Here is a 15,077-nt window from a genome sequence, read left to right as displayed (position 1 = left end):
GTGGTGGCACTATCTCAAAAGAGGAAAGTCACTAGTGGTGTGCCACAAGGGTCAGTTTTGGGACCGTTGTTATTTCATCTGCATGTTCATGATATTGGGATAGGTTTAACCAATGATATACAATTGTTTGCAGATGATGCAAAAGACCATGACATCTGCTTGAGTGATGAAGAATCAAGAGATGGCATGGTCTTTTGAAAAGACTTGAATAGACTGTATGAGTGGGCAACAGTATAGAACTGTCAGTTCAATGTTGCCAAGCGTAAGGTTCTGAAATTTGGCAGACTACATGGGATGCAAAGTATACACTTGGCAGGGAAATTCTGGAGGAAGTTTAGGAGTGACGGTGGACAAGGATCTGAAATTCAGGGGTCACATTGCACAAGTTGTGAAGACATCACATCAGATTATGGCAATAGTGCAGAGGACCTTAACTTGCATAAATAAAGAGGTTCTGGTTCCATTGTATAAGATTGCCATAGCGCAATTGGAAGAACAGCGGAACATTGCGTCTTCAAATGGAAAAGATCTGGATTTGATTCTCATCATGACGAGGGGAATCCTTATATGGGCTTTTTCAGTTGAAGGTGAGTAAGCCGATCTCATATGGTGGTAGCAGGTTTTTTCTCCCGGAAACTCTGATTTTTCATCCTGCATACAGACAAATCAGCTTTCAGAACACACGCAATTAATAGAAAAATTACTGTTGTTGATGGTAGTAGTGTCATAGTTGGAGAATTAAGTAGTAGTGGAGAGGATTAGATGTATTTAACGAAGTAGAGTAGTGTGTGCCCTCCCACGATGAGTCCTTGAACTCCCTGGAGGTGTCACGTAATAATAATAATGTCTTGATCAGGTCTCATATGGATTATTGTGTACAAATTTGGTCTGCTGGCTTTCATGATGATAAGGATTTGCTGAGTATGATGATGATACGTCAGAGAAGAATAAGCTTGTAACTGTTCTTTGGAATATGAGAACAGATTGAAATATAAGAGGGGGATATGATGGTGATGATATAATTGAGACGTTTCAGTTGGTAAAGGGTTGTTACCAGGATAATGTGGAAGATATTTTTCATAGAATTGCAGAAGGGATAGAGACATACCTTGAAGTTGTATAAAAGGTGTGAGTAGGGGCATAAAGAGTAGGTTCTTTGCATGGTTGTTCAGCAGAATGCTTTGCCTGACAATGTGGTGAATGCAGATACACTGAATGAGTTTAAAGAACGGTTTAATGGGCTTTGCATATAACAGTTTGCTTCCCACAATGCGTTCTTTAAACTGCCTGGAAGTCTGGTGTTAATAATCATCATCAAATTCCTGACGTGTACAGGATATGATAGTACTACATGAAAAATTTACACCATTACTAACTTCCTATCTACAATTTTCCTCCAAATCCGTCTGTTACCTGTCAAGACTCCAACATTATGAGATCTTATATTTCTATTTTCTAAGGCACTTTTTACTGTATCAATCCACCTATATCTTGGTCGTCCTCTGGGTCTTTTTCCTGGCAGAGAACACTTGTATTGCTAATTGTCCTTATCCATTCTATTCAAGTGACCATACCCCATGAGATTAGCTCTGCTAACAAAATTCCTGGATACTGACAATGTCAAGTTATTTCCTAATATTTTTTTTTTTTTTTCATTTTTATAGAATGGATGGTGTTAATAATAAATAATAATGAGGAGGAAGAAGACATTGACATGCAGTTAGAAATTATGGTTCCCTTGTATAAGGCTTTGATTAGGCCACATATGCACTACTGTGTGCAGATTTGATCACCTGATTTTCAAGAGGATGAGGATGTACTGGAGAGGATCCGGAGAAGGTTTGTAAACTGCTGGTCTTTTATTTATTTTTTATTCTAATTTATTTATTTTTCTATCTTCTATCTATTCTTCTATGCTGCTGCATTTATTAATATTATTCTATACGGTCTCTATCAATTATTTTAATCCTTCTCTAATTTATCTTTGTTTTAACTTTTTCTATTCTTTATTAACCTCGTTAATCTTAACTCTACTTTTCTTTTCCTGGTGTTGACCCCATTTCTTCCTTCTTAGATGACTTTTATACAACTTTCTCGGGTCTCTGGAAGAAGGATCGAGTCCCCCGACCATTCTCGTGCAAACTGTCTTGACCTTCACTTTAACGCTGACTTTTAGTTCTCACCGAATGTGCACACTTAATCAAATTTTCAAACTATGTCAGAAGTATACTACCCTTTTGCCACTGACCTTGAAGGTGGTATCAGGCTGACTTTGAGCACATTAAATTTCACTTATACTATATACAAAATACCGATATCAATACACTGCTGATTTCTAAGGCATTACCCTTGAACCTTACATTTTTAGACATTTTCTGTTTTGTACAATTTAGCATGCTAATTCCTTGGGTTTAAATGCATGGGCTTTTAAGATTATTTACAACGTTAAATACAAAGTTATTTTAGTGTGTTTTCGGGATGTGACCTCTGTAAAAGTCGATGCAAGAAAACGGAAAATTTTTACTGCATCGAATTTTAGAGGTTTACTAAGTCAATGTCAGGTGTATGGAATGTTAGATATGAGAAATATGATGGCAACATATAAGTTGGTGAGGGATTGTTACCAACTTATACGTCACAATGATTGTGACGTGGAGGAGATTTTTCAGAGTAGAGGGAGACAAAGGATAGAACAAGAAGCCAACTCTGGAAGCAGTATGAGGTGGGTGTGAGCAGAGAAGTGAGAAGTAGGTTCTTTGCATGGGGAGTGACTGGTGAGTGGAATGCATTGCCTGGGAGTGTGTTGAGTGAGATCTGTCAATGGATTTACAGCACAGTTTGATAATTTTTTGCATGAGAGTAAGAACCTCCTGTAATGAGTCCTTTGACCCCATGTATACCAAATGTTAATAATAATAATAACAGTAATAAATTAAGAATTAGTTCTGTAATTTTCATGTTCCATACCTTTAAGCAAAGATACATATATTGTTATTTACTTTTTTGTTCACACACATACATAGATACATATATGCAGTACTTGAATTAAAGCAGATGCTTAAAATACCAATGAAATTTGAAAACTCACCTGGGCATAAAGAAAAATTTTCCAATCTGTATACCTGCCAAATATAAAGTGACATATCCAAATAAGGAAATTAATCCTTCCTTGTTTGCAAGCAGCATACCATGACGATCGTTATTTAAAATAATTTCATTCAATTTCCAATAAGAAAGAAGGATTTGAAAGATGGTACAAATAATCAGTGCTAGAACTCCAGGGCTAAACAGCACTCCAGATAAAACTGAACAAACTACCTAGATAATAAATTTCAAAAGTTTGCTGTAAAAACAAATTCATTTATGCTATTAAACAACTAAAATTTAAAACTTCTGTCATATCAGACTAAAAACTGTGAAGAGAGTGGGTTACTAGAAATAACAGGGACCTAATCTCTATGATTAGTTTTAAATTTGATTTGTTCAAAACTCTAAAAAATTTCTTCAGTGAAAGAAAATAAATTTAGAAAATAAAGACATCAAGTAACCATTCCACTAAGCACAAAGAATGCATTACTTTACCAGAAAAACAACATAAAGGTTCATCATTCATTTATTCATGTATGAATACAGAAATATGCATAACAATTCATGGAGTTGGCTCGCCTTCATGGTGAGCCAACTGGTAAACATCAGATGGTTCATGAGTATTATCTTCAAAAAAAAAAAAAAAAAAGGTTTACTGCCAAAACTGTTTTCTTGGGCCTTTTTCTGTCCATCAATTGGATTGTATGAAACAAGAGTACTGAACATAAGTGAGGGAAGTTGGTGTCCCAACCACCTCAGCTGACTTTTCTAAATGGTTTCAATTAAGGGTCTTTGCTGGCTTTCTTCAAAATTGACATTAACTATGTCATTTTTCTACTGGAGTATGAAACTCCAGTGGAAATAGAAATGTTCTCAGTCAACTCACCATTAACCATTATTCTTGCATGGTAATTCTGGTATAGTTCTGCTATTGCTTAAATTATTTTCAAGGCTATGCCATAATAACTGCTTAGGATTTTGAATATCCTTTGTCTACTGACTGAATCAAAAGTTTTTGAGAAACCTATGAAGTTTAAGATTAAAGGGAAGGTTTTTATCTCTTTCTCCCTCTGACAACAGTTCTGTTTTTCAAGAGGTCCGTCTGATTTTTAAGCAGAAGAAATGTTATATATGGTTCAATTCAGTTTTGAAGCATTCTGTTATATATTTTAGTGTGGTATGAAGTAGCATGATTGCTCTGTAATTTTCTGGTTGTTTAGATTGCCTTTTTTATTTTATGGAATGTTGGAGATGGGTAGAGCTATATTACAAACATTTAATAGTTGTTTCTAAAGCCATTTTCTTGCATGTTTAATAGCCTCTGCCATTATACCATCCCATCCAGGTGATTTCTCATTCTTTTGAGTTTTCAGTGCAGTTTGGGAGATAAAACCCAAGCCACACCTCTCAGCTGGTGTCCCCTGGGGAATAGTGGGTATATTTCCAGTAGGCTAATGTGACTGGTGGAGTACGGGGTGATCAAAATTAAACCCCCCCCCCCAGCCAGCCACGACGTCTATAGACGTCCAGCTAAATCTGGATACGATTCTGTAACACCCATTGAATAACATGGATAAGAAGTGTAATTTGGTCTCACTATTTCATCCACATCGGCCAGTAGGGAGGTTAAAGTATCCCTGTTTAAGGCCTTGTGGAGCACCATCCAGTGATCCAAATACTGCAAGACTTTGCAGGAGGACATTGTGCATCATGCAGAAGTGATATCTGAGAAAAGAAAAAAAGTTCCAAAATTCGCCACCAGGGGTGCTGTATGATATACTGAATGTAGATGTGTAGTAATTTTTCTGTGAGTGCAAGATGGAGAAAACAACACAAGCATAAATAACACATTTTTATTCACTTCCATTATGCATTCACAGGCTGTACTGTTTAATGTGCTGCCATTCATGGTATACCAGAAACTGCATCCTTTGCACAGTGTGTTCAAGAGCCAAATGCAGCTGGTTGGAACTGGTGTTGTGTTATGCTGTCTTTCAACACTGGCAAGTTATCAGGATGATCCCAATAAACTCTGTCTTTGAGAAATCCCCAGATCCAGAATAGGTGAACAAGGTGGCCATGCAGTGGGAAATGCACAGCTCATCAATCTGGCTTCCATGAAATGTTCTTGAAGAACCTGCTGTCCAGATCAACTGATGCTTGAAGGGGCCCCATCCTGCATGAAAATGACTGAATCCATGCACAGGCACTGCTGTAGCTGTGGCACAACAAAATTATATATCATATTGCAATATCTCTTAGCAGTAAATGAGAGGGTCATGTCACAGGAACTGACTGGCAAATATTTTCAAAGAAGAATGGTCCAATGATAAATGAAGCTGTAAGCCCACCAGACAATAACTTTTTCGGTAGAGGAGAACAGGAGTGACTTGTGGAATTTGTTGGATTGCATGTGAGTTTTGCATAGCCCATACCTGGCAATTGTGGATATTCACAGCTCCATTCAGGTGAAAGTGAGTCTCACCTCCACACAAAATCATCCACAGCTGTGCAACATCCAACTCCACTCGAGCAAGGAATGTTAAAGCGAATGTCAGTCGACTTTCAAAGTCCTGCAGGTGTAACTCCTGTGTCAGGGTTATCTTGATAGGTAGAAATGCAGACTCTTCCATAGAATTTTTCAGACAGTTGTGTAAGGCACATCCATGTGTCTTGATACAACATGCACTGCAGGAATCAATGTTGTTATTCATGGCCTGCTCCACAATGGCAGTAGCAACTTCATTCACTTGTGAACTGATTGGTTTGCATTCTCCACCAGGTCTAACTCCCTATGATCTTGTTTCTTCAAAACGACTAATCATTCATTGCAGAGAACATGGAGATAGTGGACCTTGTTGATATTTGTTCCGGTGATGAAATTTGCAGAGTGCAGCAACAGCATTGTTTAGATCAGCGTTCTTCAACCTTTTTACAGCTGCGAACCGAGGAAAATAGGAGAAATATTTCATGGACTGGCTGACAGAAACATACACCAATGTAAATAGTATTTTATTTATTAAATCCAATGTTATAAAATTACATTTTAGAAATTATGGACTTTGCAACCATGTTATAAATAACTATTTTAATTTCCAACGTTTCGATCTTCATATTAAGAATATCATCTGGAGTATATACAAATATACAAGGACAAGCTGAGTTACATTATACACAGTAAGCTAAAGGAATTTGATCACTGGTTAATCTACTGGCATGACCTCTAGTGAAAAAAAGAAAAAAAAATACAAATCATTAATTATTTAGAAACTACATCAAAACTCAATTCTATTTAAGATAACATAGGAAATATTCTTTCTTATAGATAGTCTTCTTTCAGTAACAATGATGTCCTATTTTTAGCATTACAATTGTTATTTTAGATTTAGGATTCTGGATTACCTACAGTCCTGTTTATAGTTAACTCTTAGAGAGAAAGGTTCCATGGGTAGAATATGTGCCTTCCATATGCTTGGGATTTTTAGACCATCATTATTGTTCAGATTGGGGTGGTTAGTAAGAATCCCACAGGCTTCCTTTAATTTGAGTTCATGCCATGTTTTGTTGTGATGTAAACAACTAGTGCTTTTCCAGTCAATTCTATGTAAAGTGTTCAGGGCATGGTCAGAAAGGTCAGCTTCACCATAGTTATTATATTTAATGTGTGGTTTATGTTCTTTTTTGTCTGATAGGAATTGTGCTTCTTGTTTCCCCTATATATATAGTATATTGCAGGTGCAATAAATACGGTATACTCCAGGGTGGGCCAGTGGAGGGAGTGGGTCTTTGGATGAGTTGAGTAAGCTTTTTAGTTTTGCAGGAGGTTTAAAGGTGGCTTTAAGGTTGTATTTTTGTAGTATTCTGTTTATTTTATCTGACATCCCTTTAATGTAAGGAATGGTTTTATTGTAGTCTGGTTTATCTTTGTTTTTTATTGAGGTCTTGTAGAGAATTTTGTTAATGGTGTTATGGCTGTAACCATTTTTAAGAAAAGTATTGCTGATAACTTTAAATTTGTCTTTCAGCACTTGTTCATTGGAGCAGTTCTTCAAAGCCCTGTTTTTTAGAGTATTAATGACAACTAGTTTTTGCATTGGATGGTGGTAGGAGTTTATGTGTATATATTGGCCAGTATGTGTTGGTTTCTGGTAAACAGTAAAGGAAAGACTGCCAGAAGGAAGACATGTGACAAGTGTATCTAGAAATGAAAGTGTGTGTGTTCTGTTTTTCAATTTCAATTGTGAATTTGATGCGTTTGTGTTGTTTGTTTAGGTGGCTAAGGAAAGTGTCTAGCGGCCATGGGGTCAGATCGCGAAAACATCGTCAACGTATTTAAGCCAGCCTTTGGGTTTTAAAGGAGAGGAATCTAGAGCATGTTGCTCAAAATGTTCCATATAAAAGTTAGCAATGGGGGGGGGGGGGGAAATAATGGCGAGCACATAGCTGTGCCTTCTTTTTGTAGGTAGAAAGCATTTTGTCATACAAAATAACCAGAACGTAATACACGCGCAAAGAGTGCCGTAATATCTGGAGGGAATTTGTTCTGTAAAAGAAGGATTGTGTCGTTGATTGGGACATTCGTAAAGAGGGCAGAGACGTCAAAACTGACTAATAAATCTTTTTCTAGTGTAATGTCTTTATGTTTACGAAGTGTTGTGTGTTTTTGATATAGGAAGGGGGGAATGACCTACCAACTCCTTGAGTGTTGCTGCTAATTTCTTGGCTAGGTGATAATTCGGGCTATCTATACCTTTGACCATCAGCCGGAGTGCTCTGTTTTGTTTGTATATCTTTGGTAGACCATAAATTCTAGGGGAACGAGCATAGTACGGAAGTAGTTTTTTTTACTGTATCTTCTGGCCATGTAGTAATGGATTTAAGTAGTTTCTCGGTTTTCTTTTTTATTCTGTTGATTGGGTCGTAGTTAACGTGTTGGTATGTACTATTGTCCAAGACTAGCAGATTAATTTTTTCTAAATAAGTGATTTGGTTTAGAATAATGGTGGCACTTCCTTTATCGGCTCTAGTTATTACGATGTTCGGATTTGATTTTAATGATTTCACCGCCGTTATTCGTGTTTCGTTAAGTTACTTGTTATTGTTTTCTTATGATTTATATTCAAAATGTTGGCGGTTTCAAAATGTATTTTGTCTGCTATGTTATTTGGGATGAATCTTAAGCCTCTTTCAATATTACAAATAAAATCCAGTTTGTTCATTGATCTGGGTGCTACAGCAAAATTTTGGAGAGTAGTGAGAGTTCATCTTTGTTTAAGGCATGATTGGATAGGTTGACTATGTTACTGTTACCTGCTGGTGATTGGTGGCTCCTGTTGCTTCTTGCTGGTTGTTTACATTCACTGTGGAGAAATTCGAATATGTCCAGTGGTTTTGTCAATCTTTTAGTCTGTGAAATTTGGCTGGGAGATTTTCTTTCTTAGTTTGAAGGATATGGTTCACCGTGTTGTCCATAATCTTTTCGAGGATAATCCAAATATCTGTGTTCAAGCAACTTGAAAGTTAGGATTTTTCATTTTGTACCTGGTATTGAGTAACGGTCAAGTTTTTTCTCATGGCCCGGATCTGTTCCCTTTGTTGAGGTAAATTTTCTCTTTAGTTTGATGCAATTCAGAATGATATTGCTGTCCCTATACCGTTTTAAAAAAGCCAGTCGATTGATCAAACCAGAAACATGAATCTTCAGCTTACTGCATTGATTGCATCGCTTGTGGGGAGAATCTCCATGAATTATCAAGATCCTTTCCTTTAGTGTTGTATGGTGATCGGCATTCATTTTAGAAATAATGGATTTTACATCCACGTTACAAATAACTATTTTAATTTCCCGACATTTCGATCTTCATAATAAGATCATCATCTGGAGGATATATAAATATACAAAGTTGAGTTACATTATACACAGTAAGCTAAAGAAACAGAGATATGACCGGTTAATCTACTGGCATTACCTCTAGTTCTAGTGAAAAAAAAAAAAAAATTACAAATAATTAATTATTTAGAAACTAGATCAAAACTCGATTCTATTTAAGATAACATAGGAAATATTCTTTCTTATAGGTAGTCTTCTTTCAGTAACAATGATGTTCTATTTTTAGCATTACAATTGTTATTTTAGATTTAAGATTCTGGATTACCTACAGTCCTGTTTATAGTTAACTCTTAGAAAGAAAGTTCCGTGGGTAGAATATGTGCCTTCCATATGCTTGGGATTTTTAGACCATCATTATTGTTCAGATTGGGGTTCATCTGGAATTCGTCCCTCTGTCCAGGCCTTCTGAACTATGCAGTGCGGCCACTGCAAGACTTTTGTATCTTCATACTTGAGCATTTCTGGTCATATATCATCTACTTCTGCTGCCTTTCCGCATTTCAGGCTTTTGATGGCTATTCTACTTCAAGTATAGATATGTATCCCTGGTCATTGTTTTTTACCACTGTCACTTTTCATTTAGGGGGTGCTTAAGGGTCAAAACTGTATAACTGAGTGTAGACCTCCACATAGCCTTTAAAAGAATGCGGAGAACCGATCAGGGCTTCTGACCTAATGTCCAATACTCACCTTCTCGTGGTGCACCCTGTTGGGTATCTACCTGGATACTGAACGAACGAGGATGGGCTGGCAATTTGGGATTTAGCTGACCAAATTGTATTCTTATTGGTTAAACCAAAATGAAAAATGATGGTATAACATGACAAAATTTCATGCCTGCTGGGGCGTCACCCGGTTAAACAAGGCCCCCGTTGTTTTTGCCAAGGAACCAGGCGAACAGCGAAAAGTCAGTTACTGGAACAAATCTGAAAACACACCCCAACTCAACATCACCAGAGTTAAAGATTGCTATTATCAACATAAAAAGCCTGAATGGCAAAGATATGGAGCTAGCTGAGGAATTAGATAAGTACCAGATCGACATAATATGGGTGACTGAAACAAAAAAGACAAAAACTGGTGAGATCTTTCTGAGCAATAAATACAAAATGTTATATTCAGGCAATGACAATCAAGGAAAAGAAGGAGCAGCCATAGTATTCAACACTAAATATAAGGCTAATCTTCTTGAATGGCAGGCAGTCTCGAGTAGAGTAATGTGGGAAAATATGAGAATGGGGAATTAGACGATGAGACTTATTTGTGCCTATGGTCCCACAGAAGGTTCTACTAAAGTAGAAGTGGAGAAATTTTTTGATGCTTTAGAAAAAGCAACTGACACAAAGGAAAAGTCTCAAATGATTGTCAGACATACAAAAATATTTTGGGAAAATTTGGAGAAAAGAGCAAAGCTAATAATAATGACAAATACCTGTTGGATTTCTGCTCAGGACATGGACTGGTTATTACTAACACCATGTTCCAACATAAAAATGTGCACAAATTCACATGGAGAGAAGAGGCAAGGAATAAGAAAAGTCTCATTGACTATGTTATTATTGATAGTGATGTTTTCTCCCTGGTGAAGGACACCAGAGTGTACAGAGGATTTGAAATTGGAAGTGATCACTATTTAGTCTTGAGCAGAATAAAACTGAATTTCATATTGAAAAGAATAACATGTAAGAAAGTTTTAAAGTGAATAAAAGCTGAGCAGCTCTCAGATATGAACTGTAGACTAACATACACAAAGATTATTGAAAAGAAAATGAAAGAGTTTGAGAACAGGAATCAAACCTTGGAGATTCAGTGGCAAGCCTTGAAGAAAACCATGGTTGATTCAGCCAGAGAGGCATGTGGTGAGGTCGTTTGCAAGGATAGAAAAATCAGGACTCCATGGTGGACACAGGAAGTTAAAGAGGCAGTGAAGTAAAAGAAGAAATCATATCAAAAGTTCCTGGCAAATAAGTCAGCTTTTGCTCTTAGATAATAGAGACAAATGTAAGAAAGCGAAACATTCTGTAAAACTAGCTAAACAAAAGTCATGGGAGGACTTTGGCAAGAACATAGAAAATAAATATCAAGAAGGTGGTAAGATATAATCCTAGGGAATTTTTTAGCTATGTGGCCAGTAGGAGAAGAAATGACTGTGGAAGAATGATATTGTGGGATAAAAATGGGAATAGAGTGACTGGTGCAGAGGACATAGTGGAATTGTTCAATGAACACTTTATTGGAGTATTTCATCCTAGAGGAGTCAGTTTTTAATGCTAGAGGGATAGGGCTGGTTCGAGGTTTAGAGGTACAGGAGGTGAGTGTGTTTCAGATACTGAGTACTCTGGATGTCAGTAAAGCTTTGGGACTGGATGGTATTTCACCACGAGTTTTGAGAGAATGTGCTAGGGAACTGACAGTGCCTTTAACCTGGCTTTTCAATGAAAGTCTGGCTTCGGCAAAGGTGCCCAGGGAATGGAAGGAAGGTAAGATGGTGTCATTGCATAAGGGTGGTAACAAACTGGAAGTGTCTAATTATAGGCCAGTCTGTGTGTCATCAGTAGTTGTTAAGGTCTTGGAGAAAGTAGTGAGGGACCGTATACAGCATTGGGCAGATGAGGGTAATGTTATCTGTGAGAGCCAACATGGATTTGTGAAAGGGCGTTCTTGTTTTAGCAATATGCTAGCCTTTTATAATAAAGTTACAAGAACATTAGATGAGGGAAAGGCATATACTGCAATTTTCTTATACTAAGCGAAGGCAATTGACAGGATGCCACACGATAAGCTGATATATAAGTTGCAGCATGTGGGTCTGGATGTCAGATTGGTCAACTGAATTCAGGATTGGCTGTCTGATAGGTATCAGAGGGTTGTGTATGGTGGAGCAGTTTCAAGGAGGCAGAGGGTTACAAGTGGGGTCTCACAGGGCTCAGTACTAGGACCTATATTGTTTAACCTTTATATCAATGACATTGCCAGTGGATTGCAAGGGGATATTCAGTTGTTTGCGGATGATGCAAAACTGGGAAGGATTATTAGTAATAGTGCAGATGTGATAGCCCTGCAAGAGAATTTAAATAAGCTAAGTAGATGGGCAAATGAATGGGGGTATAGCGGTTTAATGCAGAAAAATGTAAGGTCTTGTGGTTTGGGAAACATCGATGGGATGCTGCATACTCTATGGGAGGAGTTATACTAGAGGATGTAGGGGAGACGAGATCTGGGGTTGATGATTGATAGAAACCTGAAGTTTAGGGGACATATTGCAAAGGTGGTGAAGGTAACACAGAGGATTGCTGCAATATGAGGGTTATCATTCCATTGTATAAGTCTCTGATCAGACCACACTTGGACTATTGTTCTCAGATTTGGTCCCCAGGATTTGAAGGGGATAAATTAACTGTGGAAAGGATACAAAGACGGATGACAAAGATGGTTTCAGGACTGTACAAGGATAGTTAAGAGGATCGGCTAAGGGAATGTGGACTGCAGAATTGGTGAATAGAAGGAGAAGTGATATGATTGAGACTTTTAAACTGTTGAGAGGTGGTTACAGATTTGATACTGGGGAGTTCTTTCGCTTGGTTGAACAGCGGGAAGGAGTGATGACAAGGGGCCATCCCTGGAAGTTACGAAAGGAAACTGTGAGCAAGAGGGTGAGGAGTGGTTGAACCGTGGAATGCATTGTCTGATGCAGTGGTGAGAGCGAGAACGGTCAATGAGTTTAAGGAGTGGTATGATAGACTTTGTGTTTCTTAGGGGGGGGGCCTCCCCTCGATGAGTCTTGACAGACTTTATGTTCTTAGGAAGGACCTACCACGATGAGTCTTTTGACTGCATGGAGGCCTGAATAATAATAATAATAATAATAATAATAATAATAATAATAATATTCTGGAGGTTGTTGAAAAAGCCTAGAAATGGAGTCAAGAGTGCTGTAAAAGGAGTTAGAGATGATATAGGAGATATGAAAACAGGAGAAAAAGATATCCTTGAAGTATGCAGTAATTACTTCGAAAAATTGCTAAATGAAACAAGCAGTGATAGCACAGTGGTAAAAAACACTAAACAGGCATACAGTCAGGAATACATATCCCTACTTGATGTAGAAAAAGCCATCAAAGGCTTGAAACGTGGAAAGGCAGCAGGAGTAGATGATATTCGACCAGAAATGCTGAAGTATGGTGGTATAAAAGTCATGCAGTGGCTGCACTGCATACTTCAGAAAGCCTGGACAGAGGGACGAATTCCCAATGATTAGAGTAGAGCTCTAATAGTGCCCATATATAAAAAGGGAAATAAAACTGAATGAGAGAATTACAAAGGTATTTCCCTACTGAGTGTTCCTGGCAAGATCTATGCATCTATATTATTGAGAAACAGTTGAGAAGAATTGTGGAAGAAAAGCTTGGTGAAGAACAAGCTGGATTCAGGCCAAATAGAGGCTCTCGGGATCAGAGCTTCACTTTACGACAAATAGTCGAGAAAGCATGGGAATATAACAAAGATCTGTATTTAAGTTTTGTTGATTTGTAAAAGGCATAAGACAAGGTGCCAAGAGAGAAGCTATTCAATACGCTACAGTTATATGGTGTCAATTAGGCATTATATCAAGCAATACTTAGTCTTTATTTGAGTTGTAAGTCAGCAGTTAGAATTGAAGGAAGTACAGGAAGATGGTTTAATGTTAAATCTGGTGTGAGACAAGGATGTACATTATCCCCTCTGTTATTCATTATCTATATGGATCACATTATGAAGGAAAGTGGTATTAAACATGATATCAGAATTGGAGATGTTAATGTCAGCTCTTTGCTTTATGCGGATGATGTTTTACTTCTGAATAATTACGCTACAAGTTTGCAAGATTCCCTGACTAAATTGAATAACTGTTGTAATAGATATGGTATGAAGGGCAGTATTAAGAAAACAAAGACAATGAAAATAGGTAGAAATGTTGAAAATGTCAACTGTGTTGTGAATGGGGAACATGTGGAACAAGCAAAACATTTCAGCTACTTATGAACGATTTTTAGTGAAGATGGTAAATTAAATATGGAAATAGAAACAGAATCAACAAAGGTAGGAAGTCAATTGAATAAATTCATATGGAATAAGAGAGAAATTAGTGGGAACTAAATTAGGTGTATACAAGACAGTGTTCAAACCAGTTTTAACTTATGGATCTGAAAGCTGGGTCAGAAGTAAAACATTTGACCAAAGACTAGAGACTGCAGATATGAGAGTCCTGAGAAAGATTATAGGCATGAACAGATGGCATCAATGGCAATATCATATTAAAAACAAGGATATTAGGAAAGTACTTGACATTTTCGGCATCCAGGAGTGCGTTAGCAGATCTAATCTCAGGTGGTATGGTCACTTAAACAGAATGGGCGGGGAAAGATTAGCAAAACAAGTGTTCTCTGCCAGGTTGGCAGGAAAACGACCCAGAGGAAGACATAGGCAGAATGATACGGTACAATGTGCCTTAGACGATAGAAATATAAGATCTGATAATGATAATATTGGAGTCTTGACAAGTAATAGACTGATTTGGAGGAAAATTGTAGATAGGAAGTTAGTAATGATGTAAATTTTTCATGTAGTACTATCATATTCTGTACACCCCTTGAGGGTACATGTCAGGAATTTGATGATGATGATGACTTTTCATTTAGCAATTTTTCAAAGTAATTACTCAATACATCAAGGACATCTTTCTCCTAAGTTTTCATGTCACGTGTATCATCTCCAATTCCTTTTAAAACATTCTTTCCTCCATTAATGAGCTTTTTCAACAGCTTCTAGGAGATTTTGCCACCTTTGTGGTATTTATTTTCTGTGTTCTGGCAAAAGTCTTCCCATGACTTTTCTTTAGCTAGTTTTACACAGTGTTTAGCTTTCTTACATTTGTCTTATTCTCGAAAAGCATAAGTTGACTTATTTTCATATGCTTTTTTCTTTTCCTTCACTGTCTCTTAAACTTCTTGTGTCCACCTTGGAGTTCTGATTTTTCTAATCTTGCACACAACCTCACCACATGCCTCTCTGGTTAAATCAATCAATGTTTTCTTCCGGATTTGCCACTGAATCTCCAAGG

General features: G+C 37.3%; 1 protein-coding gene and 1 long non-coding RNA gene across 3 annotated transcripts in view; one reads left to right on the top strand and one right to left on the bottom strand.

Moving 5' to 3' along the window:
• LOC150093995 (glucosaminyl-phosphatidylinositol-acyltransferase PIGW-like) overlaps nt 1-15,077 on the bottom strand; it is an 81,226-nt gene that overhangs the window by 11,040 nt on the left and 55,109 nt on the right. For both annotated transcript variants that reach the window (XM_090412901.1, XM_090412902.1), the window contains exon 6: nt 3,089-3,318. In XM_090412901.1, the coding sequence (XP_090269027.1) occupies nt 3,089-3,318 (230 nt within the window). The remainder of the gene's footprint in view (nt 1-3,088; nt 3,319-15,077) is intronic.
• LOC150093996 (uncharacterized) overlaps nt 1-15,077 on the top strand; it is a 40,521-nt gene that overhangs the window by 20,848 nt on the left and 4,596 nt on the right. The window contains exon 2 of the long non-coding RNA XR_016550313.1: nt 1,665-1,839. This is a non-coding gene — a long non-coding RNA (uncharacterized LOC150093996). The remainder of the gene's footprint in view (nt 1-1,664; nt 1,840-15,077) is intronic.

This window comes from Typopeltis vanoorti, chromosome 23 (genome assembly GCF_054136105.1).
Source record: "Typopeltis vanoorti isolate ZY-2024b chromosome 23, IOZ_Tvanoo_1.0, whole genome shotgun sequence".
Lineage (NCBI taxonomy): Eukaryota > Metazoa > Arthropoda > Arachnida > Uropygi > Thelyphonidae > Typopeltis > Typopeltis vanoorti.
This window is presented reverse-complemented; position numbering and strand designations above follow the sequence as displayed.